We start from the raw sequence: 17,595 nt of genomic DNA, 5'->3' as shown, positions 1-17,595 counted from the left end.
TATGTTCATCTCAAAACCTCACACATCCTCAGAAGAAAGAAGGTTCCATTCCCTTGACATTCAGCAAGCCTTAGCCTTTTACCCTGCAGAGAACGAACACAATAAGGAAATCCCCCTAGATTATTTGTTGCAGTAGTGAAAAGGGTCAGGCTATATCCTCTCAGAGAATCTCATAATGGATCTCGGTCTGTATTTTGCTCTGCTATCAGCTGTCTAATCTTCCCGCTCCTCCTTGAGTAAGAGCTCATTCCACAAGAGCACAAGCAACATCTATGGCATCATTTCAAGAGGTGCCTCTACTTGACATCTGCAAGGCAGCTATGTGGAACTCAGTCCACACATTTGCTAGGCACTCACGCCTTGGTACAGGACTCCTCTGCTGATGCATCTGTTGGAACAACAGTGCTTTTGTTCGGCTCTGCCATTTATGACTTTGCACCCTCCTCCTATTTGAGTACTGTTTGTCAGTCACCCACACTGGACTTACATGTAGGGACCAGCACTCGAAGAGGAGAGAATTACCTTATAGTAACTGGAGATCTATATTCCTATCTATATTCCACTACCCACCCTCCTTCTCTTCTGCCTCAGATCTTCTCTGATTCAAGGTGGAGAAGGAACTGGAAAGGTGGTTGGTCTGTCCTACCCTTTATCTCCTCAGTTAGAGGCATGAGGTGAACCAAGGTGCATCTGCAGACCAATGGACACTCCTTTCAAAATTCTTTGGCTCTGGGCGCATAGAGTATATGTATACCCATAGTGGAATACAGATAGGGACCACACATCTCAAAGAAGCTCCAGTTATTAAAAGGTAAGTAACTTTCTCTTTTAACGGACATTTGTTACAAATTCACACTATTCCAGAATCCCTGTTTTTTTCAATATATCCAAACACTGCAGTTCTGGCACTGTTAACGTGTAAGTAGCAAATTTTTATCTCAGCATCATGAATAAAGCAATTACAGCTTAATCACTCTTCTTGTTCTTAATAAAGCAGGAATGTTTCTTTGTAACAGAATATTTTAGCTTTCATTGAAGCTAGTACATATTTCATAAATAGTAAACTATCTAGAGATAGTATTGCTTAGGCACAGCACTGATCATAAGCTTACACTGAAATATACTGACATTATGACTCTCTTTTGTAGACCAAGCCACTTTGGTAGAACAAGTGAAACGAGTAAAAGAAATTGAAGCTATTGAAAGTGACTCTTTTGTTCCACAGACATTCAGATCAAGTAAAGAAGTCAAAAAGGTAAGTTGTCAATAGCCTATCTTTGTGTATAAGCCGCCTGGGTTGGCATGTGGAAGCTGCAGCATTAATGCAATTTCCCTTGACACATCACATTGGCAATCCTCATTCCCAGTACCAGCGTTCAAACATGTCCATAGATACTTGAATTGATGCTGAAGTAAGGATGAGTGACAGGACTGGAAGTGCGTGAGAGCTTAGGATGAGGTGAAATACATTGTTGAAATGGCAAGATGGTCAAGGCCCTGCTTAGGAGTTTGGTTATTTTGAACATTTTTTTAAAAAGTCATTATGTCAGAACAGAAAGGTGTAAAGAAAAAGGGAGGGGCAAGGGTTAGACAAATCATTATGCAAAGGCAATAAGGTAGTTTATGTTCGTACTTATATAAAGGGTAAACAGTTTTAAAGCTAGACTCCTAAAAATATATGTATGCACCAAAATAAAAGTGGCCTGATATTCAGAGGGCTCCGCGACTCTGAAAGTCAGGCCACTTTTATTTCAGTGCCTAAATATGACTTAAGAGATCCAGGTTTTAAAATTGTGATCTAACTCTGGCCATTGAAGCTATGTCTATACAAGTGGTACAGCGGCACAGCTGCAGCTATGCCTCTATAGCACATAGCGTAGATGGTTCCTACGTCAAGGGGAAAACCCTGTCCATACTGAATCCACCTCTCTGAGAGGCAGTAGCTAGATCGACAGAAGAATTTTTCTGTCGACTTAACTGTCAACATTGGTGTTTATTTCAACCTAACTATGGTGCTCACAGTACAAAATTTTTCATAGCCCTACGCAACACAGGTCGATCTAATTTTGAAGTGTGGACCAGGCTTCTGTCTTTGTTCAGAAACCACACACTTTTCCCTTTATAAGAGGAAGTGCATAAGCAAATGAGTGTTCCATTGAGATAATGGAATGTTTTTAATTGTCACTGAGTGTTCCATTGAAAAGAGTACCATTATTGTCGTTTCAAATATGTATTTACTTTAAAAGTTTCACACAATTTTTGAATAAGTGTGCTCTATGGAAAAAAACTGCAGCTCTGCTCTTTCACTTCCCTACTTGGCAGTGCTTCTCCCTCACTTCATATTACCAGTCTGACACGCACAGGCAGTTCCTGTTATCCATTTTGAAAAGTATGAAGATGATTGTTTTGTGGATTAGTTAGTTAATGGTTGTAATCTGAACATGTTAAGAAAGTTGAATACAAAGTTATATTACAATGCTTGGGTGTTTATCAGGAATGATATTCTACATCCTTGATAGCATCCAAATGTGGGTTTTTTTCCTTTTAGTCAACAGAAGCTGGTGAACTAAAATGTGAACCTGCAACTGTCGGAGTGGGAACTGTCGATCTGTCTAATACTGAAAAAGAAATAGCACCTGGCAACATTCCTACTGCCATAAAGTACCAAGATGATAACTCTTTAGCACATCCAAATGTAAGTGTGTTGATATTTATTGAACCCTTGAAATAACAAAGTCTACTAGGTGGAGTCAAGGTCACATGACCGAATACTTTTGCAGTGTTGCTTGTCAAAGATTCTAGGTTCCAAAGACTATTTACTGATGAGCTCACCATTGACTGGAAAAAGATTACACAGCCCGCATAATCTAAAATAGTGAAGTGTTAGGAGATGGGCCCAACAAGGTTCTGAGTGAAAGTGAAATTTTAAAGTGAATGAGTGACAGTCTGCCCTAAAAAAAACAAAACATATCTTTTAACTTACATTTATCCAGGATGTATATATTACTGTTGTGTTACATGAGATGCCTGAGCAGAGAATGGCAGAAGCTGCAGTAGCTTTAGAGAAAAAATCATAGAAAGGGTGTGATGAAAACATGGAAGTTTTAAGATTCCATAGAGAAAAGTATGACCCAATCCATTTGAAAAGTTACCGCTGTTGAGTAATCTCAACCGGAATCTCTTTGGCCTGCTTCTTCATGAATCATTGATCATTTTTTTAACCCATCAGATAATAATTATCCATTCTAAATTGTGTGTCCAGTTAATATACAATATAAAATGAGAGCGAGAAATATACAGATTACACTGAATACAACCAATGGATGAATCAAATACTGTCCCGTAAAAATTCCTACATTTTCAGAGTTGTGTAGAGATTTCCTAAAGCCATTAATGCAATTTAAATCCCTGTGCAAATCTATGAAAAGTCCGTGGAAATTGTTTGCAAGTTTCTGTGGTTTGAGTTGGTGAACCAGTGTGATTCAGAGTATGCTTACACTGCAGTGTAACTCCAGCGTTAGTAGGACTAAAGTCCACAGACCCTGGGTTTGTAACCCCAGAGCTTGAGCATGTACATTAATTCTGACCCTAGGTTTACAGTTTCTGGACCTGGGCCCCAAACTGGGCCCTCGCATCCACACTGCAGGACACAGACCCGAGTCAAACTACCATATTCCTGGCTTCCTTGTGACCTCTCCAACTGTGGCTGCTCTAGCCCTTGATTCCTAGTGCAGTGTGGGAAAACTTGACTGTTCACCCTGCATGTTACAGAAAGCTGTCGCATCCCACCAACATCCCCTGCTGAGCCATCTTTTGCGTCTGCATGCTCCCAGCAACCAGAACTAGCAACATGGAGGAGTCACCATTTGAAGAGCTTCTTTTTCTTGGGCTTTCAATCTTGTTTCGGGAAACTGGAAGAGCATCCATGAGATGCTAGTGGACATTCTGTGGATGTTTTCTGACTACTGAAGGCACCTGTTGGAAGAGGACGATGATACAGACATGGAAGTCTCAAACGGGCTGATGTTGCTCAGGACTCTTGGTATAGCTGCTGATCTCCCTATGTACACCTGTCTTTCTGGAGCAGGGCCACAAGTACATACTGACATGGGATGACCAGTAGTGGCTCCCAAACTTCTGCATGAAGAAAGCTACATTTTTGGAGCTTTGTAAGTGGCTTGCTTTGATCTCCAGCATCAGGACACATACATGAGGGTGGCCATACTAGTCCAGAAGCAGGTTGCTATAACTCTCTGGGAGCTGGCTACTCCAGACTGCTAAAGATCAATTTGCTAACTGCGAACCAGTTTGGTGCTGGCAAGTCAACTGTGGATAAAGTGAGGCAATGCGCAAGTGATTTACCCAAAAGTGGTGTGTACAAACAATGTCCCTGAAGAAATTGCTGATTTTGAGAGAAAGGGGTTTTCAAACTGCATTGTGGCCATTAATTGGACTAGTGTGTCCATAGTTCACCCTCCTCAAGGAACACATGAGTACATAACCGCTCAGTGTACTACTCCATTGTTATGCAGGTCCTTGTGGACCACAGAGGCCGATTTGTGGACACCAATGTAGGCTGCACTGGAAAATTTCATGATGCCAGGGTTTTCTGCCTATCGGGAGTCTACCATCACGGACAGGCTGGGACACAATTCCCACCAATAGGGGGCATGTGGCAATAACTGTGGATTTACAGTATGGCTTGATGTAGATATAAGTTTTGAGATACAGTATTTGGATACGTCCCAGTTATCATGTCTATCTTTATTATTTGAAATACACCTTATATGATGTGATACGGTGATGGTAATAAACGTTGTTAATAAAATAAAAGCCTTTATTTGTGAATGTGGATGTAAAAAAACCCAAAACCAATATTACACAGTTTCCAGGCAGACCAGCTACTATTAGCAAATCAAAGCACAGTAATAAACCAACACCAAAACCATTAATCAAACATAAGCCATGGATATAATGGTGAAAACAGTGAAAGCACTGCTAACAAATACATTCTCTTCTCTAATGTTGCATGTCTCCTGGGCCCCCGTTCTCCTTTTCCTTCCTTGCACATTTCGCTTGCATTGGCACTGCTGCACAGGATGGGGGCCTGCATGGGGTAGTTTTGGCCAGTCCACCCGCTGTTAAATTTCAGTTCCATGGGCTACCCAAACCTGGAATTGTCTAAACTGTTCCTGGTTTGCAGCACATGATGCCGTGGTGTACATGGGCACAGCAGGAGCCTGTCTTCTTACAGCCATAAGCAGTTTCTTGAACAGGTCTTTCTGCTGCATTGAATCTTCCTCTCATGGCAGAAGGTCCTGCTCCAGAAACTGAGCTGTTAGTCTCTCCTTGTGTGCTTCAATTCTGTCTTCTCGCTTTGCAGCCTGTCTGTGCCTTTCCACTTTGTGCAAATCCTTCTCCCCTTCTGGTATTGCACCTTCTTGTTAGCCCTGTCCAGAATATCCACCATAAGTTCCTCAATGAAATATACTGTTGCTTGGACTGGTCTGTGTCAGGTCTGAATTCCAAGGACCTGCTGGCATGTGCCTATGCTGCCAAGGTGGAAAGACCAGAAAAGGTGGAAGGACCTAAAAATAAACATCAAACAGTGCTCTATTGTCTCAGCACTTCAAAACAAGTTCAGTGCCTCTGCAGGCAACTGTGCCTTGTGGAATCTCAAAGCCAGAAAATGATACTGTGTAAAACTGAACTTTAATATATTCCGAGAGGAATACTTCAGTTCCGAGAAGCTCTTTGGACACAACTGAGTTAATCATAGTGAAAAGACTACTCAAACAATGAGAATTTACAATTGTTTTTTGTTTAAAAATTGTAAACCAGGTGGGCCTGGGTTTGTTTTTTTTAGCAGGCAGGGTGGGGTGCAGCTTACTACCTAAGCCTTCTCTACCCCCTCAGGTATTCCACATTCTAAATGACATTCTAGACAATTCTAGAGGTTCCAAATGGCAAAGGGACATTTTATTCTGAGCCACCAGTGGTAAGCCAGCTGTGTATGCCACAGAGGTTTTCAAAGTTATGGTGACTGAGCAGCAAACCTATGAGTGGAGTGGGCTGATGAGGTGACAGTGGAAAATATGTCCTTTCCTGAAATTTGACTACCTTTCTGGAGTTCGTACTATAGGAAAAGTTTATCAGCACCTGGGATCAGGTCCAAATTCAGGGGGAAATCAACAGGATGCTGCATTAGCATATGCATGGATTACTGCACCTCCCTACAGCTCCATACGGCTTCTGGTGCAGGCTGCTCTGAAGGCAACTATCCAAGGACTACATACAAACACAAATGATAATACGGACTCTCAGACAACAACAGTCTTCACCCCTCCTGGCCCACTTCTGGACTACATGCAACCCCCAGCTCTACTTCAGACATTGATTTTGTCACCCATGGACTACATTTAACCTCCCCTCACCCTGGACAGTTTACTAGTTACTGGCAGCTCGTTACATTTTGGCATGGCTGATGTGTATTGCATGGCATACTAAAAGGGGGAGGGAATATAAGGTTCTTATTTTTAACACTCCAGCACAACTCCGTAAGAATGTGCGAGCATGTAGTAAAAATGTAATTATAAATACTTGTCTCGCTGTTGCATGCGCTTCCTGGTCTCCATTTTGAATTCCATGTGGTGATATGGGGAAGAGGGGGTGGCTCCAACGTGGATACATACTGCTGCCTGTGGCTTGTAATAAATAAATTTTGCATGGGGTCATAAACAGATGTGGAGCTAGAAACTTACCAGACTGAGGGGCTACTTCTGCTTGTGTTTCTGCTGCTGTTTCCACAATGAGCTGCTCCTCTGGGGGGAAGTCATCAAATAGCTCTTCCAAAGAGAGACCTAGGATTTGCTGCAGCTGCTCCAGCAGCAAAGCCTTCCTGGGAACCAGCGTGAGCACCAGAGTCACTCTGGCAGGTTGGTCCAGCACTTGCTGGCTCTTCTCCAGCCTGATACTGGATTCTGGGGTCAGAAGGTTACCATACAGGTTGACTGGGCTGTTGTGAAGGACTATTGGCTCAGTGCTTGGTGCAGTACCCAGCACCCAGTCAAACTCCTTGTAAAAGAGGCAGGATGACAGTGAGTTCCCAGAGGTGTGATTCTTATCCCTGTCTGTTCAGTAGTCATTCTCGAGCCACTTAATCTGTTCCATAAACTGGTCACCAGCTTGGTGAATCCCCAGCACTGCCGGCTTCTTTGCTATTTTCTGGTACATGTAATCATTCCTGGAACTCTTGCTAAGTCAAATGTTTTGCTCACCTCACACTAGAGATTAACCAAAATCTGACTGTGCTCTCATGACCAGGTAGCAGTGCTTGACAAAAGACTTCTTCCTGTCAATAGCCATCACAAATGCAGGAGAAGGTTCACTCTGCTTGCAACTCAGTAGATAAAATGAAGCTTAAATGCCGAGCAGCTGTACTTGAATCGGGGGCTGTTTCCATTTCCTGGGAGTTAACTGGATAGTCTTGGGATAGGCAAGACAAAGGACACTTCCCATGGGATTGTGGGATAGTGTTGGCAGACTGTCAGTACCTGAGTCTGGGAGGGCCCAGACCCAAGCTGCATCCATGCTAAATGACGGAGAAGTTTGGGCTTGAGTCCTGTGGGACTCGAGCTCGAACCCAGCCCCCTTGCAGGTCTGGGCTAGAGGGCCTGATGGCCTGAGTCAGACAGAATTGTGTGTAGACAGAAATGGGGTTTGGGCTTGAGCCTAAGCCCAGGCTTATATTGCAGTATTGTGTTAACATACCCTCTGAATACCACACTCAAAAAACTCTAGGGGCTTATCTACATGAGCGAGTTGCACTGGTTTAAACTAAGGTGTGAATTTAAATCAGTATAGCTAAACTGGTTCAAACTCCTGTGTGGAAACTTTTCAATGGAAATAAGAGTGTCCACACAAGAGTTTGAACCCGTTTAACTAAATTAGTTTAAAAACTAATTAAACCAGTACAACTTTCCCATGTGACCGGGCCTGACTTCTGGCTGTGGGAATTCTATCTGACCTCATGCACATTATAAAATCCCACCTCAATCCAAAATATCAAAGTGAAAGTTGGCTCACACATTTTATGCACTCCTAATTAAGTGGAATTTCATGTTTGTGCTTTTTAGCCCTGCTAATGGATATTTCCAAGGTTCTGCCATTATTTCAGCACACAGCTGTGGTTTTCTACTTCCATCCACGCCACAGGATGATTGTATTTAATTCAAAGAACTATATTAATGCAGTGTTTATATTTAAAATTTCAGTCATGTAGAAGTAAAGGAAACAAACTACAGCAACTAATTCAGATACACATGGTGCATTTATAGTATTTTGCTGTATTAGACTGCCTATGTTTAATATAGATGTACTAGCGGTACAATATGACAGAGCTGCAGTTGCTGTAGAAGCCATAACTTTAAATTTCCTGAGGTTCATATGATTAAAATCTCAACCTTTTAACATAGATTTTGTATTTAATTTCCTTGTTCGGTTGCCGTTTTTGTTTTTGACAGCAATGAAATATGCAATATCTGTATCAATACGATATTATCAAAACCCAATCAACAACAGAAGGTTAAAATTAGTTGTCTTCCCTCCCCCTCTACAGCTATTCATTGAGAAGGCAGAAGCAGAGGAAAAGTGGTTCCAGAGATTGGTTGCTCTTCAGCAAGAAAGGCTGATGGGCAGTCCTGTGGCTTGAGTGAATTACAGGGAACTTCAACCAGAATTTCTTCATGATGCTAAGAAAAATCTCCTCTAAAATTGTTTTACTGTTAACAGCTCTTAAAAAGTAAATGTGAGTTGTAAGAAGAACACAAGCTTCATCTGAATGGAGATACATGCTTTACTCTCACTCATTATCCCCTTTTATTCATTGTGAGTTACGTGTATTCAATATTCAGAATAATTTGTATACAGGTAGCACTTTAGGGATGAACGAAGACATGAGACTGTCAAAGAATGCGGAAAGGCTTAGGGCCAAATTTACTAGTGCCGCAGCAGGACGATATAAATTACATCTCCTGTGGTCATCAAGGCCTCCTGCTCCCCAAGAGGGATTCAGCTCAAAGTAGGGCCTGTGTTAGTGCTACTACTGTCTTCCCAGGGAGAAGCAGCTTTTAATCTGGGTTTCTGCATGCATCCTGCCAGCAGAGGCTGCTGAAGAGATGTGCTAAACTGTACATTCACCCATTGCCCTGGCCCTTACCCTGTTCCTCACCAGTACAACGCATGTCTCGGGCAGACAAACTAGAATGAAAATATATGAAGCTATATTTTTTAATAGAAAGAAACATTGGGTTTAACTCTACTACTTCTGCCTTTTCCCACTGCCGTCATGCTCGTAAAGATTCAATAAGCATGTATGATAAATAGTACTGCTATCCCTTTTAAACTCAAATGTGCAGATTCTCAGCTGGTTTAAAGAAATGCATTTCATAAACAGTTTTAAAATGTTTGGCATTCTAGAGGGGTCAGCTCTGTGTATGACCTATTAATGGGAAATGATTCATATACTGTTGTGTGCACCTGTACAGCAGTATATTGAAGAAGACTAAAATGGTCTCTGCAGTTCTCAAAACTAGATGGAGAGAGTGTTTCAGAATATAAAGTTTTCAGTTATCCAAATTGCTCTTTAAAACACGTTGCTAATGAAAGATTAGTCACATCTGGGGTAGCATTCAATTTATGAACAAATTAAATCTAAAGTCATAATATTTTTGGGAGAATGAGGGAAAGCAGTACTAAAGTTTTGGTACCATTTTTTGTTCCCTCTAGTGAACACCAATTAGTGTATTTCAGAACAAAATCTGAATTTCCATTCATTGTCCAGCAACATACCAGTCAGCTACATAATTAAATGCAAAAAAATGGCTCTTCTGAAGTACCTAACACATCTGTAGTGAAAATATTTGTGTTAAAGAAAGAGAAATGTAAACCTAACATCTATGGACAAATCACCTGGAAATAACCTGCATCAAGCCATGGGCAAATGCAGTCACTTTTTCAATATTACCTCTCAATAACCCAGACCTGTTCAAAAAGACGTTATAGAGATCTACCTTTGGGTAGATTATACATTTTATCAGGGGATTAAAATATGTTGAGATGCAGTTTCCATTTTTAACAACAGTGAGACTGGGACAAGTCTCATTGGGACAGGTTTAAAATAATTGTTTACTTTTAAACGTTATCAAGTCTCCTGCAACTAAATGAAGAGAAACTGCATTAATTGTCAGAGAAGCAGTGGTCAAAATGAGTATTTTCAAAAGTTCTCTATTTGGCATTGTCCTCTTTCTAATTTACTGGTATGTCTTTTATAAATAATAATAATGTTCAATTTCCAAGCCATGTTCAGCCCAATATGACACAGTTCTATAACGTTGTTAATGTTTTTATTTTGAATTAGATTTATTTGTTTTATAATTGCATTTTTACAACTTCAGGGTATTTTGAAAAGTTATAAAACCATTCGGTAATGGAAAAAATGGGATGTACCTGTATAGGCAGGGCTCCTTTGCTACTGATGATCAATCTATAGTGAAATATCAACCGCAAAGTCCATGTTGAATCATAATAGGGAACTGGGTCTGGCAACTGAATGGGAATAGCTATCACTAAACCTGCAATAGAAGGAAAAGAAGTTGTTTAAAACCTTGTGCTGAAGTTCCCCAGACACCATTTGGGATGATGAGCACATCATTCTACAGTTAGATTTTTATAGCACCATTTGCAGATTACTGATACAGGTAACCAACAAAATACAGTAATTGTACAAAATTCTATAGTTTTAAATGTACCCTGCTGAATAGCCCCAATAGCTAGGTGGAGAGGCTTTAAATTAATTTAAATGGCATCTTCTAGTCCTTTAAGTCTTATGATGCAGTTAAATGTTAACAGTGCACTGGGTATCCTACTGTGCTTGACTATTGGGAACATTCAGAACATCAAGCGTTCTAAAGTTAATGGAACTTTGTAAAATTCCTGTGCCAGTCATCTTTAATGCTGTCAAAGGATGAGCCTGGCATATGGTTGCTGTATGGACATTTGGGAGTCCGCACCATTTTGGGATCTTGTCTACACAAGGAAACTTCATAGCCATAATTCACCAGCGGTATAGCTCCATTTGTAGCAACAGTGGAAGCTTAGTGTAAACAGGACTTGGGCATTTTTAGCACCTTAGACAATACAGTAAAAACACCCAAGTCCTGTTTACACTACAATTTCCACCATTACTACAATCAGTAGTGAATTACCAAGTCTGATATTAAGGCAGGGTCTTGGATGGTAGTGAACTCACTCTGCACACTGAGTCTGCTTCTAAATAGGCAAGTAAAGTTTGCTTAAGGCCAGAGTCTGAATCCTTGGGGTCTTAATAGTTGAATATTGTGGACATGACTTAAGATAGACTGCATGATTGAGGTTGTGTAAACTCCCCATATCCTATTTGTTCTATGAATGATTAAATAAATTATTCATTTTCCTGTCAACATAAGGCAGATACTTCAGCCAGCAGAAATAATACAGGAGGGCAGACAATAACATTAGAAAGAAATATTGGTCTATTACTAACCATGAAAGAATAAGGACAACTTTGCAAATCTTACTGATTAAAACCATTTTACAAGACTGGTCCCAATATAAATATACCCAAAATATATCTGTATTCTACAAAAGGTTGGTTTGTGAGCCATTGTCAGCTGAGGGAGAAACTAAATATGCTTCCAAATCAGACAGGCTGGCTATGAATTCAGATGCACCATGCACAATGTGGGCATGAAAATCAAATCAATGAACACAAATTAAGGTCTTTAATAGTCCAAAAAATAATTTCTTGCTAACTAGCTCTCCCCATGTGCTTCTTTCTTTTCCTGCTGCCAGTCAGGTATCAGGTCATACCTATACCTGCTCCCATGACCTCACTTCCTTGAAATCCTAAAAGGCACCTTTCATCCTGAACCTTACAAATCTCCATTGAGAGCTTCAGTTTCCTTTATTGATCTACTTTCCTCTCTGTTTTAGTTCCTTCATGCTGCTTTTGGAGGGTGGAATGGATTCTGGACTGAGAAAGGAAAAGAGAGAATTGTTTTTTAAATAATCCTAACTAAATTAAACCATAAGAATTCTTGGTGAATTGTAATGTCTCCTAACTCTTATCTTACATGCACTTCTGATGACTCTTTATCACCCATGATTTGTGACAATAGTTCATGTATGCTGGTCTGTACTTATTTTTCTCTCTTGTTCTGCCTTTTGGATACAATAAACAATGTGATGTGATGACATACATATAGTTTATATATGGTGTTTCACCTGTTTTAGAGAATGCACTGAAATAAACAGTGAATGAATTTAGGATTTGTGAAAGTTACCAGAGTGATGGCCCTGGAGAGAGAAGTCTTATATTTACTTACAAAGTGGCCATAGTATGGTGGGCAGCAGTCCAACATTCCTCACATTGTCAAACCCCAGAGTTCCTTAAACCTTACCTGGAGGAATTGCGTATACAGGGTGAGAGGATAGTTCAGTAACTTTATCCATTCAGACTCTGAGCTCTCTTCTGAGACTGCCAATAAAGTTATGATGCAGACATCTATCCCTAGGAACTACATTAACTAACTCATTTCACTTAAACAACAAGGAGTCCAGTGGCACCTTAAAGACTAACAGATTTATTTGAGCATAAGCTTTTGTGGGTAAAAACCCCACTTCTTCATTTCACTTAGGCTACCGAACAGCCATCATAAAATAGATTATTTCCATTATAATCCATCTTGGCTGAATTTGATTAGGTAATTTTTAGGTAAAATATTCACTATCCTATTGCCAATCTCCTGACTTATCTGGTGCCTCTATAGTTGACTTTTAAATAGGTAAATTGCATGAAAATGTACTAATAGCTATTATATTAGTTTTAGATAGAATTGCTAACATAACAATATTTTATTTCAGGAGGATTTATGGTGGTGCAATATTGACATCTTTAAAACTGTTGTCAATGGGAAGCGGTTCAAATTCAATGGCCTGGCCCTAATTTCTAAGGCCCTGAATGGACTAGGACTGGGCTATTTTGAAGACAGTTTCTCCGACAGGAACTCACCAACAGAACTATAATCACAGAGGAGGATGAAGTTGTAAAGTTGCAGGAGACAAAGTGAATTCAGTGAGGGGTCCTATCTTTTGAAAATCTGTCACAACAGAGTAGACTAAGCCCAAGCCTTGCTATATTCAGAACACAATGTAAGCACAACCTCTTCAAGCTGTAGCAGTAAAAATAATATCATTAAATGTTTATATTATTGCAGGCTCCCAAAAGCCCCAATCCTGATTATTGGGGTTCCCATTGTGCAGAGATAGAATCTCTCCCCAAGCTGACAACAGGGCTGCAGAGTATAGTCTCACAGGAAGAGAGAAGAGGGAAACTTTACAACAAATAAAACAATGGTAGAGAGCAGACTCCCACTTGGTAAAGTGTATCTGTAGTCCTTACATGCCTACATACCAAGGTGAATTGTGCACTTTATAAATACATAGCTAGACACAGACACTAAACTGCAGAAGAGACTGAAATGTTTTGTTACTGGAATAGTAATTTTTATGTAAATAGTTAAGTCCATCTAAGCAATGATGATTTACAGGCCTATATCTGTCTTATCAACTTTTAAGAGCATGTTCAAAAAGTGTGTATATGTATTCTTTTTCTTGAATATCTAGCAAATGTGACAGCCATTTGAACTGTAGTTCAGCAGGGTTTCTTCTAGCTGCCTATACAGCTGTAAAGGTCAACAAGTCTGATTGTGGTTATCACTGCTGGCCTTAGTGCCCTTCCAGGTGGGATGCAGTTCATTAGACTGCAAGTCTCTTTAGTCAAGCCTTCCCCTGTGGAGAAAATTGGTTGCTCTAGATAGGTTCTTCAGACCTGTCCCCATCAATTATGTGCCCAATCTATGCCTAGCCCAACCCGTTTTCCCAAGCCCAGTCAATATGACTCTTTGAAAGCAACTAAATCATGTTAAGTTTTTTTTAAAATTGCATTTCCCTATATAGATATAATTTAGTTTAGAAAAGCAATAAGGAGGACAAGGAGGGCTAGATGGCTCAGAGGACTGGTAATGGGATGAAGAATCTTTCAGCTCTGGGTCACCAGTCTGAACACATACCAGAGTCGGTAGTAACCAAAAGTTACCATCTGGTGGCTGTTGAGTTGCCTATGTGAAATGTGGTTAACTGTCTCAGTCCCATCCCTAATAGATGAGTATCCATGTCTCCCTCACCAAACAATACAGTTAGCACTAACTAGGAACTTAGTTGTAGTCTCAACAAAGAAGGCAATAGCGTGTATGCATGAAGACTGAACATGCCTTCTCAACCCTAAAGGTGATCCCTGCTGATCAGATTTGAGGCAAGTTGTCAGGGCAGCATGGAGAAGTTTGCAGGTCATGTATCTAATGGCTTTCTAGAGGACCCATCCTATAGAATCTAAGAGCTACCCAGGTAAATTTATATCTGAATGGTGAGGTTCCTAGTGGACTGAAAGAAATTCTCTGCTCTTCTCCCCTCCCTGTCCAAAGAGGCATCTCTAGAACTCTGATTCTATTGCCCATCAGAGCAGCACAAAGGAGGCACAGCCAAGAGCCAGTTTCTAGCACATTATTGGGAATGGAGTAGGGGAGAATCACCTTTCTCTGTAAACAGTAGGCATTCACCACTTCTGGAGGCAACTTGTATATTCTCTTGTTATGCACTATGTAAGGCAGGCACGTAGTGAACTTTATTAATTTCTATTAATCAAGACAGGAATAAATACATCTTACGTTTGCAGGTATGTTGTTGTGTTTGAGGCCAGCTGAATAATAATTATTGGATAATTTTTTTAGTGAATTTTACAATATTTTTTCAAAAATATTATTTGCCTTTTTACCATTGCAGTTACAGAGTTGGGTGACTATATCTAAATTAATTATATTTTTGAATAAAATATAACTTTTGTCATTATTTGCTCAGCTCATGTTGCAGTTGGCATTTGACTTTCATGGTAGTTTATTATAAATTATTCATAAATGTATCTTCACGAAACACTGTGCATTTAAAACTCTAGAAAACTCATCACATCTCTAAAGCTGGCACTGTAAAAGCACTTAGATGTAAAAAAAAAAAGGAAGCAAGGATACCTCATTTTCACCAGTACACTTTAAATCTAAATAGTAACAGCTGAGTCCTTGTAAACCTGCATGGGAATTGGGCACTGTGCTCTCAAATTACCTTCAACCTTGACTCTGACATTGCTCCGTAGCAAGTGGGAATATGACAGAGTGGAACTGATCTGCAAATGCATCTAATCTTTTGTAACTAGCAGGTTTGCAGTGAATGTTCAGAAAAGCAACCTGTTTTATAATATATGTTAATTCTCAGTGTTTGAGCAATGGGCCTGTACTTCTCCAGACTCTTAGAAGTTGAAGGTCGCAACAAATGCCATTAGAAAAGTAATCTTCCTTAGATGTAAAAAAATCCTCAGATTTTTATCCCTGTATGGACGGGAGTAACCCCCTGCTAGACTATTAAAATGTGAAAATCCTGCTCTCTGTCAGTGAAAACAGTTATTTTCTATGGATTTGTACTGCCACAGAATGTAGTTGTGTGACTTTGATGTTAGGGTGATCTGGTCATGCACACATTTCTTGAACGGCTAGTTTCACTGTAGTGTTATGATGGGGGTTAGGCAAGCACCACCACCACTTCGAAGCTTTTGGGAGTGACAGCCGCCTTCTTTCAGGCTAACTAAGGTAAAAATAAACAGTCAAATGGTGTAAACTAGGCACAGATATTTTCCTACCATACTGAGCACCTTTCTGATTTTCACCCCTGGAAGTCAGGTCCTTGTTCAGGAGCACATATGCACAACTATGAGAAGCCTCTGACTGGTCACATTGTGGATTTCACACAAATTTGACCAGACTTGGTGTAAACCGCTTAGCTGTCAAGCCCCCAAAATAGTTTTTGTTTTGAACTGCCATGAAATTTGTATACACACATAGCTGACATGTAAATCAACTCTAGTTAGCCATTCAATCTGTATCCTATGGGGTGTGTGTTGATGTGCTTTTTGTACTTTTGTTTTCTTGATATTACAGCTGAGGCAAAATCTTGCCCTGTGCTGCACTGGTACAAAAGAGGGGACAGTCAAATTCTCAGCTGAGCTTCAGTGGAGTCTCACCCATTTAAACCAACAGAGAATTTGGCCCAGGGAGTCTATGTTCCCCTCTCATGCCAATGCAAGCAGCACCGTAAGATCTCTACATAGCGCTAGGAGAAATAGCCTGCTACCATGCAGGCTTGTGTACAAAGTTCCCTTGGGGGTCTGCTATTTTGTTGCAGGGGTTATGAGGATGTATAGCCTTCTGCGTGAGCTACTGCACATGCTGCTGCTAGCAAGAAGCATTAGTGAGAGGAGCATCAAAGTGATCCCCACAGGGCATTGCTCCCATCTTCAAAGAACAGTCCTTCGAGGTGTCAGGATGCCAGTAGAAGACTATGCATTGGCAGCATTTCTTCTCTGTCTCACAGTGCCAGCCAAGACAGGATTTAACTCTCAGTATTTAAGAAGTAAAATGTATCCACCCAGAGAATACTTTCAAACGCAGCAACTTCTACACTTATTTTTAGAACACCAAAGGGAATGGCAAATGATCCAGCCGCTATTCAGTGAAATGAGTCATGAACTGAGTTCACCTCTCCTTCCTAATATCTTGATGTGTGGTGCCAAAGTTGTTTATAAATCAATAGCTATCTTAGACAAGTACAGTGGAGCCCATTTAAACAAATACTACTTTTGGATCAAAGCCTGGTTCCATTGAATTAAGTGGCAAACCCTTCCACTGCAACCAGGATTTGGCTTTTAAGAAATATTTTTTAGAAAGCTTACCTGTTTCAGTTTTCTCTCCACCAACCATAAATATATGCTGTACTGCAGTGCTGTAAAAACAAGAACAAAGGACAGAGCAAATGAAATTAAAAGGTAGAAAATTCAAAACTGATGCAAGGAAATACTTTTTCACACCAGGAGTAATTAAACTGTGGAACTCATTACCACAAGAAGTTGTTGAAGTCAAGAATTTAGCAGTATTCCAAAGGATTGTCTATTTATATTCAGAATTATAATAATTAAGGATAACAAACATTTTTGAATAGATGTAAAACCTCATACTTGGTCTTAAACCAATCTCTATTAAATATTAAACAGAGGAGAGCTTCATGGGGGTAGATTATCCTGCATCTACCTACTGTGGGGATTCTTGCACTTTCCTCTAAATCATCTGGTACTAGTCACTGTCAAAGACAGGATACGGAACTACATGAACATTGGGTCTTATCCACATTGACTATTCCTATGTTCTTATGTATTAAATTAATAGATTATTTTTGGGGGGGGGGGGGAAACTTTCATTGTACTTAGTTAATGTAGTCAACTAGTGACCTGAGGAAGGGAACAGATACTTTACACTGATGTTTTGGGGAAACTTAATAAAATATATGTATCAAAGATTTTTTAGATTAATATCAATTTTAATTTTGTTGCACCTTTCTTTT

General features: G+C 40.1%; 1 protein-coding gene across 2 annotated transcripts in view; it reads left to right on the top strand.

Annotated features, from left to right (window-relative positions):
- Positions 1 to 12,460, top strand: part of RSRC1 (arginine and serine rich coiled-coil 1) — a 362,956-nt gene extending 350,496 nt beyond the window's left edge. Inside the window, exons 9-11 of one of the 2 annotated variants that reach the window (XM_074963701.1) lie at positions 1,149 to 1,255; positions 2,549 to 2,695; positions 8,618 to 12,460. In XM_074963701.1, coding sequence (XP_074819802.1) covers positions 1,149 to 1,255; positions 2,549 to 2,695; positions 8,618 to 8,710 — 347 coding nt within the window. In that variant the 3' untranslated portion in view covers positions 8,711 to 12,460. Of the gene's footprint in view, positions 1 to 1,148; positions 1,256 to 2,548; positions 2,696 to 3,771; positions 3,862 to 8,617 lie in introns of those variants that run through there. The other variant, XM_074963702.1, reaches the window with a different exon arrangement.
- Positions 12,461 to 17,595: the final 5,135 nt, after the last annotated feature.

Source organism: Natator depressus, chromosome 9 (assembly GCF_965152275.1).
Source record: "Natator depressus isolate rNatDep1 chromosome 9, rNatDep2.hap1, whole genome shotgun sequence".
NCBI classification, from domain to species: domain Eukaryota; kingdom Metazoa; phylum Chordata; order Testudines; family Cheloniidae; genus Natator; species Natator depressus.
The sequence above is the reverse complement of the archived record's forward strand: the minus strand, read 5'-3'. Positions and strand labels throughout refer to the sequence as shown.